Source organism: Poecilia mexicana, unplaced genomic scaffold, assembly GCF_051168715.1.
Source record: "Poecilia mexicana isolate PSO_F unplaced genomic scaffold, ASM5116871v1 scaffold_10, whole genome shotgun sequence".
Taxonomy (NCBI): Eukaryota; Metazoa; Chordata; class Actinopteri; order Cyprinodontiformes; family Poeciliidae; genus Poecilia; species Poecilia mexicana.
The window spans coordinates 11,425,123-11,443,844 of record NW_028263379.1 but is presented as its reverse complement, the minus strand read 5'-3'; the positions used below and the strand labels follow the sequence as shown (position 1 = coordinate 11,443,844).

Genomic DNA, 18,722 nt, shown 5'->3' with positions numbered 1-18,722 from the left:
ATTTAATTTGGAGTCTAGAGAGCCACAAAAAGCTATGGTGGGTCAGATTTGGCTCTCGGGCCTTCTTATATCTCATGTGATATAAAAAACAACTTAGAACTTTTTACCTTTTCCTCTTCCTGCTTCTGCTTCCTCTTCTCCTCCACAGCCAATCGTTTTTGTTCCTCCTTCTTCCGCTGTTCCTCGAGCTTTTTCTGACGTTCCTCCTGCTGGCGTTCCACTTGCAGCTTAGCTTTGCGCTCCCGCTCCATGATCTGGGACTCCCGTAAAGCTGACAACATTTAAGGGTTGTTAAAGTGTGCCACTGAAAACCAGACACTTAATCTGCAGTCCTTCATGTATGGGTGTGGCATAATCTCTATACTGAAATGCCATTTGGCATTGAAGCTATAACTAGCAGTGACACACATTCTTGATTAATCTACCGCATGCTATGCTTTTATTAAGCAGTTGATCGTCAAAGAAAGTAAGCCATATTCTTCTCTTACCCTGTTGTTTCTCTGCCTCCTCTCGTCTCTCTTTCGCCACTCGCAGCCGGTCGTCTACTCTAAGTGCGGCGCCGTCAATAACTGAAGACATGAAGGTATAAAGCAGGTTAAAAACCATGCACAGCAACCCAGACAACTTGGAAGGGAATTACACTGAAGCAGAGTGCTACGAAGGCTTTGTATGGTGCAAGCAGATGTGTGCATGTGACTGTCATTAATGAGCTTTGGCAACCGTTACAGTAATAAGATGATGACTAACCTCCTTTAAGCCACACTAGGAAGATGGCGGAGGTGGATCGTGTTGCACCGGTTAACGTTATGGAAGATAAAAGCTGTGATAGAGCTTTGATTGTATCCGTGTCAGTGTGTGGTGTCATGTACCTGGCTTACAGGCCTGAGGTTTGGACGGGGAGACGGCTGAAGGTCCTGGACTGTTCCCTGCTAAGCTACGCCGCTCCTCGGCTTGTGCCTGTGCAGCCGCGGCTGTGAGGGGAAACAAAGACATCCAGGACTTACAGATCAAACTACACACACATTATGAATTAATATAACTGCATAATCCTGCATACAGAGTAGTATGAGGTAGAGGTGGGAACTTATCATGAAAAATTAAGACTTTTGATTCAACATTGTCCTGATAAATTTCCCTTATTGATGGTAAGTAAAAACAAAACTGGCAGTATGATTGGAAATGTTATTTTGCTATTTTCTCCATTGTTTTTTTCCACAAGAAAATCAATAAATACCAGTAAATTTGGAAATATGATTAAATGCAGTTACTGTGTGGAGTTTAGTGATATAAATCACACATTTTTTAAAGTAAATTACATCCTGCAGAAGTCTATATTTCAAATGAGAATATTTTTCAAGAATAATAGAAATGTGCGTCATGCATTCATAGCCATATAGTTACTTAAAAAACACAACAGTAGCTCAAAAATATTGTGATATTATTTAGTCTGGGGTATTTTAGCATGTAAGAATGACATGCTTTTCTCTGCTGCAAAAGATTTATTGAGCGATTTGGAATAATCACCCATACCTTCCCTCTCATTGCCACCTCTATATTAGAAATGTCTTAAATCAATCCTTTAAAAGTTGTGCTTGGTTTTGTACTGACTGAGCACAACTTTCTACTACCACCATCATTGTTCTCTGCTGCACTGAGAACCCAAAGGTCACAAGGGAAGGAAATGGTGAGGACGTGATTATTTTTTTATGAGCCCTGGAATCAATCAGGAGCTTCTTTTCCTCCGGTTGCCGTGCATTCAGCACTACAGAACTGCTGACCGAGCAAAACGACCAGCAGGCCTGACACTCGCTGTATTGACTGACACTTTCAAAGCTGTCCTGAAAGGCTCTCGCCTACTCTAAAACCAAATATGAAATTCTTTTGACCAAGCAGTGACCTCAGTTGAACATATAGTAATGATATATAAAACCCAAACTTTAGCAAACGAGTATTTCTACTTATTTCTATTTAAAGTACCAAGGTGTATTTTAAGTGATGTAATTTCCACACCCACAACTTTGCATAAAGTACAAGAAGTGTTAGAAAACTTGGTCTTTGAACTTTGAGTCGCATTTCATTACAATTTCATGAGTTAGGTCAACATAAAGTGCCAAATAATTATGAAATAAAGGGAAAAAGGATTGACCGGTTTGAAGTTTGGCACAAATCAAGTACAGGACAGATCAAAGACGAGGAAGACAGGGTTCTGTTGCATAGTGAGTCGTCTTTCCAATCAAACTGTGTGCAAATTAATACCACTAAGGACTCGTTGGATTGCACCAACTGTTGGTGAAACGTCTTGAACTCACATTTGCATTTCAATTTAACATCCAGACTGTTGGTATCATGAACCAGGAAGAGTGAGGAACAAGCATTTATCGCAATTCCAAGATTTACCAATAATATCTACTCAACTTGCAGCCAGAGACACAATGGAGTGATTTGGATCCTACCATGTTCAAGGCGGATCAATGGTTCAATGAAAACCATGCATCCCTTTCCATTTCACAAATATGCACCAAATACATTAAAACTGTTGGCTGTAATGTGGCAAAATGACAAAAATCTCCTTCAGTTATGTTTAACAGCTGAACACAGCAAAGAGAGAAAACCCCTGCATGTTTACTGAGTGAATAAAAAACTAGTACCTTTGATATATAAAACTGCAAAAGCCATAAAACGTCAACTCAAATCTAAATGCTGTCGACAAAGAGCACTATAAGATAAACATTATTAGTTTCTGTTAATTAAGTGGAAAAACTTAATTTATGACTTCCACTGACTTAAACAAATTTCACCCATGCTCTAAAATCTGGATATTATTTGCATCATATAGTTATGTGTAGTCCGCTAACAAAACTTTGCTAAGCTAAAATCAGAATTTGCATCCTAGCAAAGAGGGTAAAACTGACCGAAACCATGCTTCCTAAAAGTTAAGAGAGCATGGGTGGAGCTAAAATACAGAAACTGAGTCTTCAGCAAAAATATTTTATTCATTAAAATATTAAAGTTTTTAAAAGGGCTAACATGTTTTTATAACGGAAAACAATCAAAAATAATTTGCAGAACCAGCAAATTAACCACAAGTGAGTAAAAGGAATAAGTTACACAATGCTGCACGTTCTGCTTTTATGAAATTTGCTTTGTTGACGTGTGGTAACCAAATCATCTTGAACACATACAAGCACTAATCATGGTTTCTCAAACTACAAAGTAACATGATATATCCGCCCGTCTGGATGGAAATCAACTCCCTTCCAGATGACGGAGCAGAACTGAGAGGAAATCCCAACCCTAAAACAAGCGCAGTGCAGACATGAGCAGATAAACTTCAGGGAATTTCACAGCGGATATGATTCCCTAAAAGACAACCAGACAGTACAGCATGAATCTGTCCAGAACTTTAGTTTAAATGCAAATAATAAACCTCCAATGTTGGGTATTAAAAGTTACTCATGCTGCTTCAGGACAAAACTAGAACCAGTTAAATAAAATATTCCTGCCACAGTAACATCCACAGCATTTGCTAGAAGGTCAGGACATTAATACTCAAAAACTGGCAGATGAAAGGTCACATGACGTTTGACTTCCTAAGGCCACATCTTTTATCAATAATATTGACAGAAAGTACAAACATAGCAAATATCTGCCCGTGGCCCCACATGTCATGGTCTACATTTAATCTCTGTACTCGAACTTTAAAGAGAACATTTTTGAAAATGAAATTATAATATAAGACATCAATTGTCAGTGCAGAAAATGTTTGGCAAATTAAATTTCTGGAGAAAGTAGGAACCCAGAAATGCTCGGTGTTTTTAAGGCTGCATTTTAATTATACGGCAACGCGTCTCCTTCAGGACGAATGGCCGACTATCTCGTTCCCTTGAAAAAGAAATGTATAAAAAACCCTCACCTGAACTGTTATCTTTCAATAAGATCAGTTTGTTTAAAGAAAAACAAAACATCTGAAAAAATAAATGATATTTTATCAGATATATATCTGATAAAAATTCTATCAGAAAATATTTAAACATTTATTGCTTACCCAAGGATGTAAAGTTGTGCAGTTTTAAAACTGAACATCTTGAATGAAACTTGTTTGGGATTTCAAGCACAGCATCATAGCATGTGGCTTTTAAAGGATTCTTTTAAATTATTGCATTGCTGCAGCACAGCATGGAGGCAATCAGCCTGTGGTTCTGCTGAAATGCAATGGAAGATCAGATTGGTTTTATAGGGGTCATTGGACCAGGTTTTGGTACCTTTGGCAGTGTGGGTCGGTACCAAGTCCAGCTGAAAAATGGAATCAGCATCTCCATGAAACTTCTCAGCAGTAAAAAGCATTCAGCTGTCTTCCCAATAATTGTGTAGCTTTCTGACTCAGACTGAGAGTCTGGAGGATCAGGAAACGTTTACATGTGTTTTGAATAAATTGAGTTATTAGGGCGTGAAAATATATAACTTTCTGATGATATTCTAATTTTCTACAAGTAGACATTTGGAGAAATAAAGACATAAATCTAAATAATGTAAGAGTTTCAATTTCTGAGATGAGTGGCAAAAGCAGAATTTTCTCATGATAATCAAATTTGTTTATGTAAACTTGTAAATGTCATCAATACCTCTGGGTTCAAGTCTCTTTTACAGACGTATCAGATTCTTCCTCTTCTGTTCCAGTTGTGAGTGAACCAACAGTTGGTATCTGATTACAAATTTGGGCTGCACTGCAATCAACATTTTATTGATACTCAAGATGACCCAATTACACTAAACAGAAAAAACACAAATAACTTTACAATTAATGGGATATATTTGCATTTGTAAAATGCTGCAGGTACGCTGTTAAAACATAATGCAATCTGTCACTCAAGGGGACAGAAAAAGACACGGTAACTGTTGCTAGGTAATACTCTGAGCAGCTTAGGAAGACTGAAACGCTTCTCAACCTCTCTGAGGCATGAAAGGATTCAAAAAGATGGTTCATGGACAAAGAGACGTGTCAAATACAACAATCCAGTCATATTTAATATATCTCTCAACATTATGAACGTACGAGACTCCAGGAGACTCAAAATAAGCTCCATTAAACAAAAAAATAAATAAATCAATTTTAGTTTTTTTCTAAATGTCAGACTTTCGAGTTCAGTAAACTGCCTCAGAGGGAAGTAAAAGCTGACAGGAAGGACAGCTGTTAACTCTGACAATGCAGACTATTTAAGCATAACAACAGCATATGTAAATGTCAAAGTGTGTAGAACTTTATGAGGCAAACATCAATCTTTTCATGATTTGACTTAAATCCCGAGTTTCAACAATCTCAACACGTAGGATGGTTGCAAATATGACAAACATCTTAGAATAAGATGCACACAGCTCTCCAGGGACACATCTTTCATTCTTGAATAAAAAAAGCTTTAAGGAGATGGCGGAGAGCGTTTCCTAACCGGACTGGAGAGAGCCAGGTGTGCTCATAGAAATGAAGAGAGTCAATGAGAGGAGCTCCCTCTTAGCGCCATCACTATGGAGATCTGCACACATTTACATATATCTACTGATGATAAGACAAACTGCTAAGTCTTTAAAACATCTCAAGCACATATTCTGGAAGCTGACCTCTCTGGAGGCTGGTTTCCATGCCGACCAATGGCGGTAACCAGGCAGAATATTCTCTCTGCTGAGCAAAATGACATTGGCCTATAGTACAAATTTAGTTTACAATTCTTATCTGACCATCATATATAACCGAATAATGTATTTGATCTCAGCTCCTTTTACCTTAGGGATAAGGAATTGTAAAGGTGCCATCTATTAATGTTTCATTTTTAGCAAATTTGGGTCATAGAAGATGGTGGAGCAGACCAGACACTGATTGATTAAAGTCAGATCTGCACTGAGCCAAAGGGCTTCGTAAAGCGGGCAATAAAGACCACCAGGGGGCAAATGATGACCCAGCTGCTCAACTCTGCAGCCTGGACATAAAAAAAACAAAAAAAAACAGAAAACATACAAAACAGGAAACAAGCCAGTTTGTATTACAATAGTCTGAGTCAACTGTAACAACATTAAGAGTAATATTTTAATAGCCTCAGTCAGACACTGAGTGAATCCATGTATGAAAAATTCAAAAGTCAGACAAGCCGGTTTGTTTTGTTTTGCTTGTTTTTCAGCTGTGCTCCATATTGTGCCCTGCAGCAAGTTGCAGCTAAATTGCTTGTTGCTCAGGAAGTGTCTGAACTGCTAAATATAAGGGTGGACCTTGTGGTATTTAGAACTTTAAGTGGACACACTTTTGTTCAACAACGCGTCGTCACAGGATGAATATGCAGACCAAAATACCTGCAGGCGGCGTTTAAAAATATATATGTGTATTTTTCCTGAATGTTAGACCATATATTTAGCATTTAAAAGCCACTGTCAACAGACGAAGCTTTAGTAGGGTTGAAAGTATATTAATTAGTGAGCTGTTATATTTGAAGGAAATAACTATGTTACCATTCCAGCTTGGACTAGAAAAAAAATCCACCTTTTAAAGCAGTTTGCTCTTAAATTTAACGTCATTTATTGTATCTCAGAACTCCAGACATATAATTTTCAAACATTTTATTTCCCCAAAACAGGAAATCATATCTCTAGTTGTATATTCTTGTAATAAATTTTGTTTTCAACAGAGCTAGGAGCCCAACTAGTTCAACAGTTACAAACTAGCTAGTATTCGTTTGGATAATGGAAAATTAGGGAATTTGTCACTGGAAATGTACAAATATGCTTGAGTTTAAAATCTAAACTGCTGCTCACAGAGTACGCCTGAGTACGTTGGAGCAGGTTTGAGGTTTTTCCCCATAACTGCTTAAAGAAGTAAATAAGAAAATGAAAACATCTCAAGAGGAAACTGTGGCTAAAAGAGTAAAGTTGACATCACTAGTTTGGCAGTATTTTGGATGTGTAAAGCAAAAGCTAATCGATAATTATTGATATGGGCTGATATAAAATGCTTACATGGTGATATGTTTTCCAGTCATATTTCCCTGCCTTTCTTAAAAACCATTTGAATTACATCCTTTTTTATTTCTCTTTGAAGCAAATTAACATGAGCCTCCACAACAATAGTCTGACATTATTCCATTCGAGCAAAGCTTCTTAAATTTGGCTTTTAAAAGTTAGACCCAACCAGAACTGATCACAATCTGGCCCAGAGCGCTGTGGTATTTTGAAACCATTGGCCAGCATTAAAAATGTACCTAAAATATTGATCATCATCAATTATTTAGGACCAAACAGCAAATGAAGAACATTTTTAAGTATTTTATTTTGCTGTTTCCTGAGTTTGCTCTGAGTGCGATGGTAAGTTGCTAAGCTGGATATTTTACATCCTTTTTCAGGGTTTGGGGTAATTTGCATGCACAGAGACAGGAGGGGAGGAGTGGGGTCAGGTTTCTACCCAGGTCAGGAGGGCAACCTGATTTTTTTATTTTAACAGAAGTGGAGTTAACATATATCCTCAATTACATCTAAAATAACTAAAATATTCTTCTGCAGCACCAGAAATAAAATCTCAAACGACCAACCATCTCGAATGTTGTCACCTTCAGGATCTCAGGTCAGATGACGCTGCAGACAAAAGCTAACACACACACACACACAAAATCTGCTATAGGATTACCAAGGCCTGTTTATGCAACTGTAAGCCTCGGCTATTTGCAGTATAAGAAGGAAGTGATGACACATCACAGTTTGATAGCGTTCTCTCCTCCAGGTTCACCTCTTTTTCTTAGAGACCATTTTTATTCAGATATCCTGCTTAACCAACACGATTTCTTACTTTTCTTTCCATGTACTTCTTTGTAAAAGAGCAGAATCCATTTTTTGTTTTACAAAGGAGCCAGCATGAATGTTGTCAATCTGAAACCCTGCAGAAAAACAAAACTATGTAAAAAAAAAAAAAAAAAAAAAAAAACATTTATCAGGACTTGCATACTCCATCTTTCCCATCTGTCTGAGATTTATGTCTAAGATATCTCCTACATGCACAAAGGAGCAAAACTGCAGATCTTCGCTACCAGCAGCTGCTCCCAACAAACAGATTATCTGTTTACATCCCTGCTGTTTTTTGCACAGATCTCCATTTTCCTTCATATATCCTGTTTTATTAAACTCTATATTATATATATATATATCTGTGCAGTGCAACTGAATTAAATGCACCTTTCCATATAGGACCTATTTTTAATATTTATTAATGCATAGTTTCTTCAGTTTTACTTTTGGTAACTCCTAAGATTTTCTTTTTTAAACTTGTATTGAAATTGAATTAAATGTTTTTACTTTGTGTTTCTGATCCACTTAAATTTTTCCAATGTGGAACAAATAATGGAGGATTTATTTTTTTATTTTTTTTACATAAATAATATTTTAGTTAAATATCTCTTTAGGTTCGGTGAAATACTGTCCAGTGGTTCAGCAGCAAAGTCCATGAACTCTTGTAATAAATATTCATAAAAGGACAAAATAGTAAAACAATGTTTAGTAGCATACAGTGACATGGGGCATTTATATTAAATCAGTTAACAAACTAAGTCACATATTAGTGGTCTGTGCATCCAGATCTGTTACATAAAACTAAAGAGAAATAGTATAAACAGTTAGAGATATTTAAGGACAAAATAAATATAAAATCATCATTGCCACATAACCTTTAGTGATGATATATAAACAAACTGACTTAGTTTGCAATTCAAATTCTTGTGTGTGTTCGTATAGGTTCATCCACTGACCTAGCCTAGGCTATAAACTTAAATAACAATCAAAAACAATAGTAGGAAAATAAAAACATAACTTAAACGTCAACTAAAAAACAACTAAAAGTATAAACAGAGTTTCTGCTTTTGGTCTATTCATTTATTGTCTGTGTAAGCTTGCATTTTCACATGCAGCTGTGTGATTTCCTTCAAACTGCAGGGTAAATCTTCTCCTTCCTCACATTCTTGTGGAAGAGACAATGCCCACGAGTCGGATTCCTTACATTATTTTATCACTGTCAGTCCTCTAGTCCGACTCAAGGTCAATCAAACGATTTCTTTTTTAATTCCTCACAAAGCCAGAATTCCGACACGTAACTCTAAACTCAGTGGACATTTTCATAAAACCACAGAAATGGGTGGACGCAAATTCCAGATAGAAAATACTGACTGGAAAAGTGAAGGGGGAAACAGGAAGATCAGCTCTAAATGTGGTCCACTTGGAGCCAGGAGTAAAAAAACGTGCCTACACCCAAATTGGGTATGCAGAGAAGTCCCTCATACCCTAAAAATCGCTCGAACACACGAGCCCGATTGCTGCTGCAGTCATAACAAGCTGAGCATTCATGCCCACAGATGCAAACGCAGTAAACATCCAAGAGCTCAGAAAAGCAGCGATGAAAAGCACTGATAGACTGCTGCTTCAGTCTACCCACATGGATCTGCATCCAAAAAATGCAGGGATTCTTTTGCTTAACAAAGCAGGTTTCTGACCATGAGACCGAACCCAAAGCAAGGCCAACGACACAGTCAGACTAGGGAAAAATAAATAAAGAGAAACAGAGATGCAACGATCCGACTGAACAGGACGATTCTTCCCTGAGTGGCAATTCATGTACTGAAAAGCCTGATTCTTTTAATTAAATAGATGGATATAATTGATTAAATGCACAAAAAATTTGAACTCTCACCATTTTCAGGCAATAAATGCATCAAACAGCATATGCTTTGATGTATTTTTTGAGGTTAATAAAATATAAAAAGATTAGGTATGCATGATTTGATGAAATCATTGGGATTATCTTTGTTTTATGTTACTCTACAATTTACTACCTCTTTCCAACAATCTTAAACACATTTTATTATAGATTTGGGGTGCACCAATTGCAGTTTTCTGGCCAATTGCCGATTATGACCTTTAAAAAGCCCGACCTGCCAATTCCTATTTTGGTCTATACCATTTTTTTTTTTGTCTGAAATACAACCTGCAAAGGCAAGACATGGCATGGTGGACCAGTCTGTCAGTCAAGCCTCCCTCACAGCAGAGTGGAAGAGGACAATGGCTGATTTTTAGACCTTTGTTGAAGTAGATAAGATCGGCTTCACATGCATCTATCTGCCGATCAAGGATCTCCCTAAATTAAGGAAATCAGCTGGCCGATAAATCTGATTGGAGATGCCCGTTATAATGACACTAACATCAGTATTGGCCGATATTAGTGAACATCTTGATGCCGTTTGTTTCTGGAGGGGAAGTGGAGGAGGTTGGTCAAGTAGTGTTTGTTCATTACGTGACAAAGATGGTGATGCAGCAAAAGATTATGGGAAGTTTAACTGAAGCAGCCGTGATGTCAGCAGTGTGGTTGTATTTTTTGAGGTGTCTAAAAGTTTGTGAAATATGTAGGGTATCAGTAAATATTGGTTATCAGCCATAGCAGCAATATTAAAATCAGATATTGGCCCAAATTTTCATTTTTGCTGCAAAGAAAAGAATGATCTCAAATAAATAGCAACACACCAATTGATCAGACAAAGACCATAATCGATTATTTTCTTCTCGTTTGGCTCCGATTAGTGATCTGAGGCCCAACACTGAAAAATATTAACCTTTTGTTGCATTTATAACATGCACCAAATCTAAGAAATCCAGACATTTCTGGACCCCTAATGCATCAACCAACACCATGTACTGGGATGCACTTTTGTCAAGTTTAATAAAAGTAACAGATCAACTGAAGATGCATTTAGAAACGTTTATTTTTATATAGGGGGAAAAAGAACAAAAGGAAAAATAAAATGGACTGTTAGTCGGCTCTAAAGCTCCTGTTCATCAAAACTAAATTCATCAGGAAGTACCACAATTTTGAGGCTATAATTCCACCAACAATGCACTGATGCATATCTTGGGTTTAAATAAAGTGCCAACCAAACTACTCCCAAATTACCAGAGCACATTTTAGTAAACACCTCAAAGACAGATCTAATATCAGTTTCTGTCAGGAAAAGTGATATCTATACCATCTATTTGGTATAAATATACCAAATAGATGGTATCTCTATTTGGTAGAGATACCATCTCTATCAACTAACCTGCTAGTTATTGGGGAGAAACAACCCAGAATCAGCAGGTCAGACATTAAAACAGATTTGAACTGATTTTTAATGTAGAGCAGTTCTTTAAAAAAATGTGTCAGCTCTACATTTAAACTCTCCAATCAGAGACTGATTCTCCAGCTTTTTACTGAAATTCAGGTCAGCCATTGTTGATGTTATCCACTCTTATGAGTGGAGGGGGTTATGCCATATGCCAACAAAACAGACACAACTGACCAGCATTATAGGAGCATGAAGGAGGGGGAACCATGCAGCATAAAGCACTTTAAAGCAGGAAGCTGCAAAACTGCTGATTTACCATGTGCCTGCTGGTTTGTAGCAATAGGACCTGGCACTGAACCACTCAGCTTGTTAAAACTTTAAAAAATGAGCTGAAATGAATTCTGTTGACAGAATTTATAAAGGAAGAAATAGATAAAAGATAGTTTGGTATTTACAAGCAGTTAGCTAGCTTCGTCTGTAATTCGTATGTGTCAGTAAATCCATGGCACGTTGTTATCCAAAATGAATAGCGCAACAACTAAATAATTTATAAAACAAAGTAAAAACAGAGAACCATAAGCTAATACTGCTATTCTGTCGTTACATGTCATCCGGCTTCAAACTACAAACATTAAGTTGTATCGGTGGCTAACATTAATTACAGGAACTTTTACAAAGTGGCATTAGCTAGTTTAGCTTTTATAAAGATAATAACTTCAACCAGAATGGTGTTTTTGCCAAACCAACGTTTAGCTTTAGGTAGAGAAGTTGCAAATTTGTCTGCGTCCATTGTAAGCAGGTGACCGAACTGAGAGCTAACGTTTACTAGCCAGGAAAGCTTGCCGCTCAAACAGCCCGGTAAACGGCCGCGGCTGTCTGGAAACATCATAAACTCATTACCACGACGAACGGCACAAACAGGTCTAACAACAACAAGCTAATGTTTTATTTTCGCTTACCCATCTGGGCTCTCAAGCCTTTGAGCGTCGTAGCACTCTCCGCCATTTCTATGAAGTTTTCCTTCTCTGTTTTTTTTTCTACACCAGGGGCGCGCAACACATCGCAGCCGGTTGGACTCGGACACCGCGGGGACGTGGACATCAAAGACGGTTGAAGGAGAGGCCTCACTCTGACCAATTTACGGAAAAACCATTAAACAAAATATGGGCCGAACTTTTCCTAATGTGGTTCCATGTGAATTTATTTCATGGACAGCAGTCACTGACCACAAACCGAAGTTTATTTCAAAACGGATATAATATGCTAAATAATATGCAATTTTGATTTAAATAAATAAGCAAAAATTAAAAATAAAAGATTGGATAACAGTTGTAGCTCACTTTACGTTTCTATATATATATATATATATATATATATATATATATATATATATATATATATATATATATATATATATATATATATATATATATATATATATATATATATATATATATTCATAATGTGAATTATGAAAAAAGGTCCTTGGAATTAAAGTGATAACTAATTTTCAGAAAAATATGACTATATTGTATGTTATGTTTTTTGGTACTATACTATTTTATAATATTATAGTATTTATGTTACTATCATTTTTATTATTATGTACTTCTTTTACAAGCTATTAGTACTTTTTGATTTTACAGCGAGTCTACGGTTCTTCTCCTAAACATTTCATTCCATTGTTGACTTTGCGTTTATCTGCATATAATAAATAAACCAATCTGATCTGATTATTATTATTACAATAATTATTATTTAAAACGTGCTCTTTTCACTTTTTTTCATTAACTGTGAGCGACTAATAAGCCTTCTGTACTGCATCTGTTTAATAAACGATCCCGCACAAAGGAAGGAAAGACAAGAAACAACGGTGGCTATTTCTAATTAAGAAGGAAGCGCCCTCTAGCGTTCAGAGAGGTACTTGCGTGTAAATGGAGACGAAGAGGTACTGAAAAAGGTCCTGGCTTCAAAAAGTTTTTTTTTTTTTTCTTAATTGCACTAAATAAAACTATTACTCTCTTTTATTGCTACAAAATATTATTGCTAAGATCAATTCTTATTATGATTGCTGTATCATTTAAAATACATATTTTACTAATTTACTTTACTAATTTCAGACAGAAAGAATAAATGTAGTACATTTTGCACTTGAGTTCCCTATAAAGAACGTTTGATTTAATTTTTAAAAGAATGGGATAATCTTACCAGATTGGATGTGTTGGAGAATCTCAATTCACAAACATCTCCCAGTAAGCAGATAAGAAAATGTTCTCAGAGCTCAAGTTCCTTTCTTTTACCATGAACACTGTATCCTCTGTCTGGCTTTGTCTCACATGCTTTTGCCAGAGGGCTGCTCACCCATTTCACATTGGACACAGGAAACAACATTGCCTAGAACTGCAGCTGGAGTAACACATAAAGTATGAAATCTGATTTATTTTATCTGAAATTATTAGTTTATCATCATAACACATGCATTATTTTTTGCTTAGCACAGGTTACACAAAATAAATTAGTGAAGTCAGCTCTGCTATGAATAATGACCTTACAGTGGTGTCACATTTCACTCCAAATCTATTTTCCACAGAAGAAACAATGTCTTTTTCATCTTGCAGTAAGTAAATTCAGCGTGATCTGGTGACTGTGTCATCATGTAAAGCAGGTTATGAGTAACACACAACAGTTCAAGTCATGGGAATGCATCCTCAGGGTGTAAGTAATCACTTGTTCACCAGGGCTTTGTGTATCCTTGAAACAACTTCAAAATTAGGCAGGAGCGCAGCGGCCTGTGCCAGTTGGGGAAGCTGCGTGTAGGTGGAGGTGCGGAGGTACTGAAAAAGGTCCTGGAAGCTGTGGAAATGAGCAGTGAGGTGAGGCGGCACACCCAAAGACAGCCCCAGCTTCCTCAAAACGTAGACGTGGTTGGGAGAGTCGAGCAGCAGGGACAAATCCTGGACGGCGTCGTAGCTCAGCATCTCGATACTCTGACCTGAACAGATTCAGAACAACAGAAAGAACTTGCAAAATAAGAGCTCATACTTTAAAACACACAACTGGAGAATATTTAGATCTTATTAAGGTAAAGTACGTACCTTGAGCAATCTCCCATATTGTCTGCAGCTTTTGCTCCACCTAATGTTGATGTAATAGATGAAGCAGGATTACTCAGTCGTTTAATGAATATATTTGATCACTGACACTAACAGTAATCCAACAGATATACTATGATTTAGAATAAATTCATTGATTATCATGTACTTATTTGACTTATTATTCATAAAAGCACTGAGAACAAATTATTTAGACTCACATATAAAATATCATCACTTTCCTAAAAAGTAATTTTTTGCTAAGAGATGATTTGGGGGGAGAAAAAAATCACTTTGGCAATTATTTTAGGAAGGTGACGATATGGAAATTTTCCACCAAATTTAATTAAAAACCAGGGTACTGTACATTACCCTTTATGCCACAGTATACAACTTTTATAAAAATATGTTTAGTTCACAATTTTTTAAATAATTGTCATCTAATCAATAATTGTTGAGACAAAAAATTAATTAACGTATTTGTTCATTTGCATTTTTTATGTATTTCTAATATTGTATAACATTAGCTTAAGCGGTTAAATGAAAGATCTACAAAAAGTGCCAAGTGTTTTATCCAATTAATTGATTAGTTGGCAGAATAATCGATTACTAAAATAATCGTTTTTGCAGCCCTACTATGCACTTCAGTACATGAACAAAAGTTCTTCAAAATTAACTTCAAAACTGAAGTTTGAACAAACGCTCAAATCTTAAGACAGAGAGCTCAGCAAAGGTCTCAGTGTTGCTGCTGCGAGATTCTCAGAAAATGAGGAAAAGAAAACAAAGCACCTCCTCTGTGGTGACGCCTTTTTGTCCTTCCTGCATGATGTTATCTTGTTTCTGACTGCAGGGCTTGATGTTGGTGGTGACATTAATCACGATAGAAGTGGGATGCAGCTCACTCTCATGGTTCAGAGAATTTGGGCCTCTGGGTTTTTTAACATTTTAAAAAAATAGATTAAATAAATGCTTATAAAGTTGTTCTTTGTTCCAGATTTCATAGAAAACATACCGTGGTGTGTCTTCAGGTGAAACAGGCTCTGAAGGACGGACTTGTTGTGTTGCTTTCTCTGCGTGACTGGAGGGACATTCGTACTGAATGTCTGCTGCAGACAGCAAACCTTCAGGCTTCAGACGGCGCTCAGGAATCTGCTCTGAACAGAGAAACATGCTTAGAATCTCACTTTTGTCATCCAAACACAAATAAAACAGATAACATGGATAAAATGTTAATAAACTAACTCACTGAATCTTTTTGCAGTCAGGAGGAGAATCCAAAGTAACAGAGAAATAAGGAAAAACAGGGACGCTATTGCAGTGCCGATGAAGATCACAGAAAGACTTTCCTCTTTTATTCCTGAAAGAAGAACAAGAAAACATACAAAAGAAATTAAAAACATGTTAAGAGTTCAGGTGGAAATTTACATGCATTCATCAGGGACATGAATATCCTGGCATTTTGGAGATTCATGGATAGATTTGAACTGATCTTTTTGTACTAGGTTATACAATTAACAACGTTGATGGATTTTAAAAACAATGAAATAATGAAAACGGAGGACTACTCAGTGAACATGTGATTACAGGCCCCATGTGGATTTTAGTCAGGCAGATTACTGGGCTTGGAGTCACGCTAGGCTTCTTGTCGGGTCTATTTACAGCTCGTATCGGCAGCATATTTTCTGGGTCTCAAAAAGGTTCAAATCGTACAAGAAGTCAACTTTTTACCCCAAGCTGTCCTGCATCAAACATATACAGATGCGGTTAACATGGGAGCAGAAGACAATCTCTGAAGAGGGTTCATTTTTCGGACTATTTGTGGACCCAAATGTAAATGTTGGTTGGGTACTTTCAAATTATTCAGCTGCATCTCACTGCAGCAGCTAGCCTGTTAAAATCCCAACAGGATTAAAGAAAGTTCACAAAGATTCCAACTTGTGCCCCAAAATCTTGTTTTCAGTCATTTAAGTAATTTATGTTTATTGTATGGTTATTAAAGCCTTAAATTTCCATTAAACTTGCATGTAAATTTCTCTCTTGATCTTTACGTATAAACATTGAATTACCATTTGCTGTTGATTCTTCTGACTTTCTGACTGGTAACAGGATGCCACTCTCTGTCAAACAAAATATCAGTTTCACAAAATCACCAATAGATACAAAAACTTTTGCATAAAGTTGCATGTGTTGTGTCACTGGTTTATCTTTGGGTCTTACGTGTTTTTGAGCCTCGAGAAGTAAAGTGCAAACACTCTTTGTGGACTGTGTCATGACTGTCACAAGGAATACACAGCAGCTCCACCTCCCCTGTCAGGCTCTTCAGTTCATAATATCTGCACACAATTACACATACAGCTGAAACTAGTAACAAAATGCGACTGGTGTTTTCTCTGGCGCTGTGGATGAGACTAACCCTGGGAGACAGTGCCCACACACAGAGTCACTGGTGGGTGAACAGGCAGCCAACGCCAAGCGGTTCAGCAGGTTGCACTGGGTGCATCTCCTGCAGGGATCCACACTCGTATCTGTGCTGAAGGTCCCTGCTTCACAAGGAATGCACACCCCATCCCCTCCATAACCAAAGCCACAATCCTGGAAATGATATAAGGTGTAGATTTAGTGTCAGCGGGTTTTAAAGGAGGAAATGATGCTGTGAAATAATGTTGCATTACCCCTGACAGCTGTTCTCCGGGTTTACAAACAGGGCATGCAACACAGGTGCCATTATGGTGCAAGTACTCCGTCTGATCACATCTAGGCTCAGATTGCACCTGTGCACACAAAGGAGGGGGATTAATTTTAGGAGTTTAGAAAGAAGCAGGTAAGACTACAAGCCAAATCAATCCTTTTTTATTGTTTCACCATCACTAAAGAAATGTACAGAGCTTTGCAAAAGATTTGCTTCCTGAAGTTTCTTGCATGTTGTCAACTACAGCCACAAACACAAAGAAATGCATCTTTCTCAGGAATGATGCATTCCTGAGGAAGTTAAAAAAAATTTCTAAATGTTTTCTTACAAAAGGTGTTGCATGCTATTCAGCCCCCTGGTTATTACTTCCTTGGAATACATATATCCCAAACCACTTTGCACACCAAAAACTAGGATGCTTTCGGTTCTTTTCAAAATTAGATGGAGATTATACATTTTCAAGTCTGTTACATCAATGTACATTTTCAAGGGCCAGTGTCTTGCTTTAATGTGTTATGGTCTGCTTTAAAACACCTTAATCCAACTGCTTGATTCCCTTCAATATATAGAAGTTTTGCCAGGTAATGAAACTTTCATTTCAGCAAGTTATGCTTAATGTCTTCTCTATCTCAGTGTTCCTCAACCCTGATCCAAAGAGACAGCTGTGTTTCATGTTTTAGATGTGTTTTCCTGTTAATGATGTTGTTCTGCAGAAAATCCACAAAATACTAACACAATATTTAGGAAAATTATGCACTGTGCCATCATATTTAAATGACAGTGAAAAAGGAAAGTAATAAGAAGACAGACATACCATCAAAATGAAAGAAGCTCCAATCAGAAAAGTAAACATGCCTCTTCTTTATTGTGTATGTTCCAGCTTGAGAAAACACAACCTTTAAAAATGATTTCACATGTTAAACTAAAACAAAAACAGCTAATTCTGAGAGAGAAACTTGAACGGACTAAAAACGTCAAACACTTACGAATTTTTTGATGTCTGCTCAATATCTCCACACCTTCTGTGTTCGTTTTGATCTCAGAGTTTCTTAGAGGAGGAATTCAAACAGTGGGAACAATCTTTGGGAAATCCCATCGCTCTACATCACCTGTGACGCAGAAGGGGTTCCCAAGCAGGGTAACCTTAGACCAGTGAATACAAGTCCCCCCAGACGGGGCACTTCACGTCACAAACCGGTCATCTCAGATTCTCTCTGGGGAACCCTCTCTCATTTTACTCCGGACCACTGAGACGAAAGGGGAAGGGGATAAAAATAGATGAATGAGGTCTTTGTTAGTGGTTCTTAGTGCAACAAAGAGACTTTGTTTGTGTCAGAGTGTCTGCATTTCTGGGGTCAAATCTTTGATTCTGGTGCAAGCAACACCTTGATAAAGTCTAGGCTCATGGTGTGGATGACAGAAAAGTTCATAAACTCTTTCAATACAAAAGGTTGCAATACAGGGTTTGGCCACTTGATGGGAGTATCGAGCAAGAAAAAAACGAGAAGGAGAAGGAAAAATGGCTCAAAGTTACCTTTGACTTAAAAATGTACCTTTCTGGTTAGAAAACATGAGTGTACAAATTCTGTTAATACACACTGGTTGTTAAATTTTTTCAGTGTTGTAATGGGCTTGGCCTGCCTTCTGTTCTGAACAGCTGAAAGCCATTGGACGTGTCACGGAAAAGCCAATTAGGTTTGTTTGGACAGTTATCACTTGAAGATAAAACTCAATGTATGAGAATATTAAGCTGAACTCAAGGCTTGATAAAACCTACACACAAACACACGCACAGTAACATCCGCATGATGTGGCCGTCACTGTGACTAA

The 18,722-nt window shown here is 37.2% G+C and overlaps 2 protein-coding genes across 11 annotated transcripts in view; both read right to left on the bottom strand.

Moving 5' to 3' along the window:
* map7d3 (MAP7 domain containing 3) overlaps nucleotides 1-12,227 on the bottom strand; it is a 32,579-nt gene extending 20,352 nt beyond the window's left edge. For all 10 annotated transcript variants that reach the window (XM_014984645.2, XM_014984646.2, XM_014984650.2 and 7 more), the window contains exons 1-4: nucleotides 12,071-12,227; nucleotides 870-971; nucleotides 489-569; nucleotides 108-271 (exon numbers count right to left, since the gene is read on the bottom strand). In XM_014984645.2, coding sequence (XP_014840131.1) covers nucleotides 108-271; nucleotides 489-569; nucleotides 870-971; nucleotides 12,071-12,212 — 489 coding nt within the window. In that variant the 5' untranslated portion in view covers nucleotides 12,213-12,227. The remainder of the gene's footprint in view (nucleotides 1-107; nucleotides 272-488; nucleotides 570-869; nucleotides 972-12,070) is intronic.
* A 1,607-nt stretch (nucleotides 12,228-13,834) lies between these two features.
* Nucleotides 13,835-17,745, bottom strand: LOC106916354 (uncharacterized). The gene is made up of 10 exons (XM_014984615.2): nucleotides 17,707-17,745; nucleotides 16,876-16,974; nucleotides 16,617-16,795; nucleotides 16,421-16,536; nucleotides 16,270-16,320; nucleotides 15,450-15,560; nucleotides 15,216-15,357; nucleotides 14,993-15,131; nucleotides 14,207-14,246; nucleotides 13,835-14,103 (listed from the first exon to the last, which is right to left on the bottom strand). Exons 1-10 carry the CDS (start codon nucleotides 17,743-17,745, stop codon nucleotides 13,835-13,837), a joined length of 1,185 nt encoding a protein of 394 aa, XP_014840101.2.
* Between the last annotated feature and the right edge of the window lie 977 nt (nucleotides 17,746-18,722).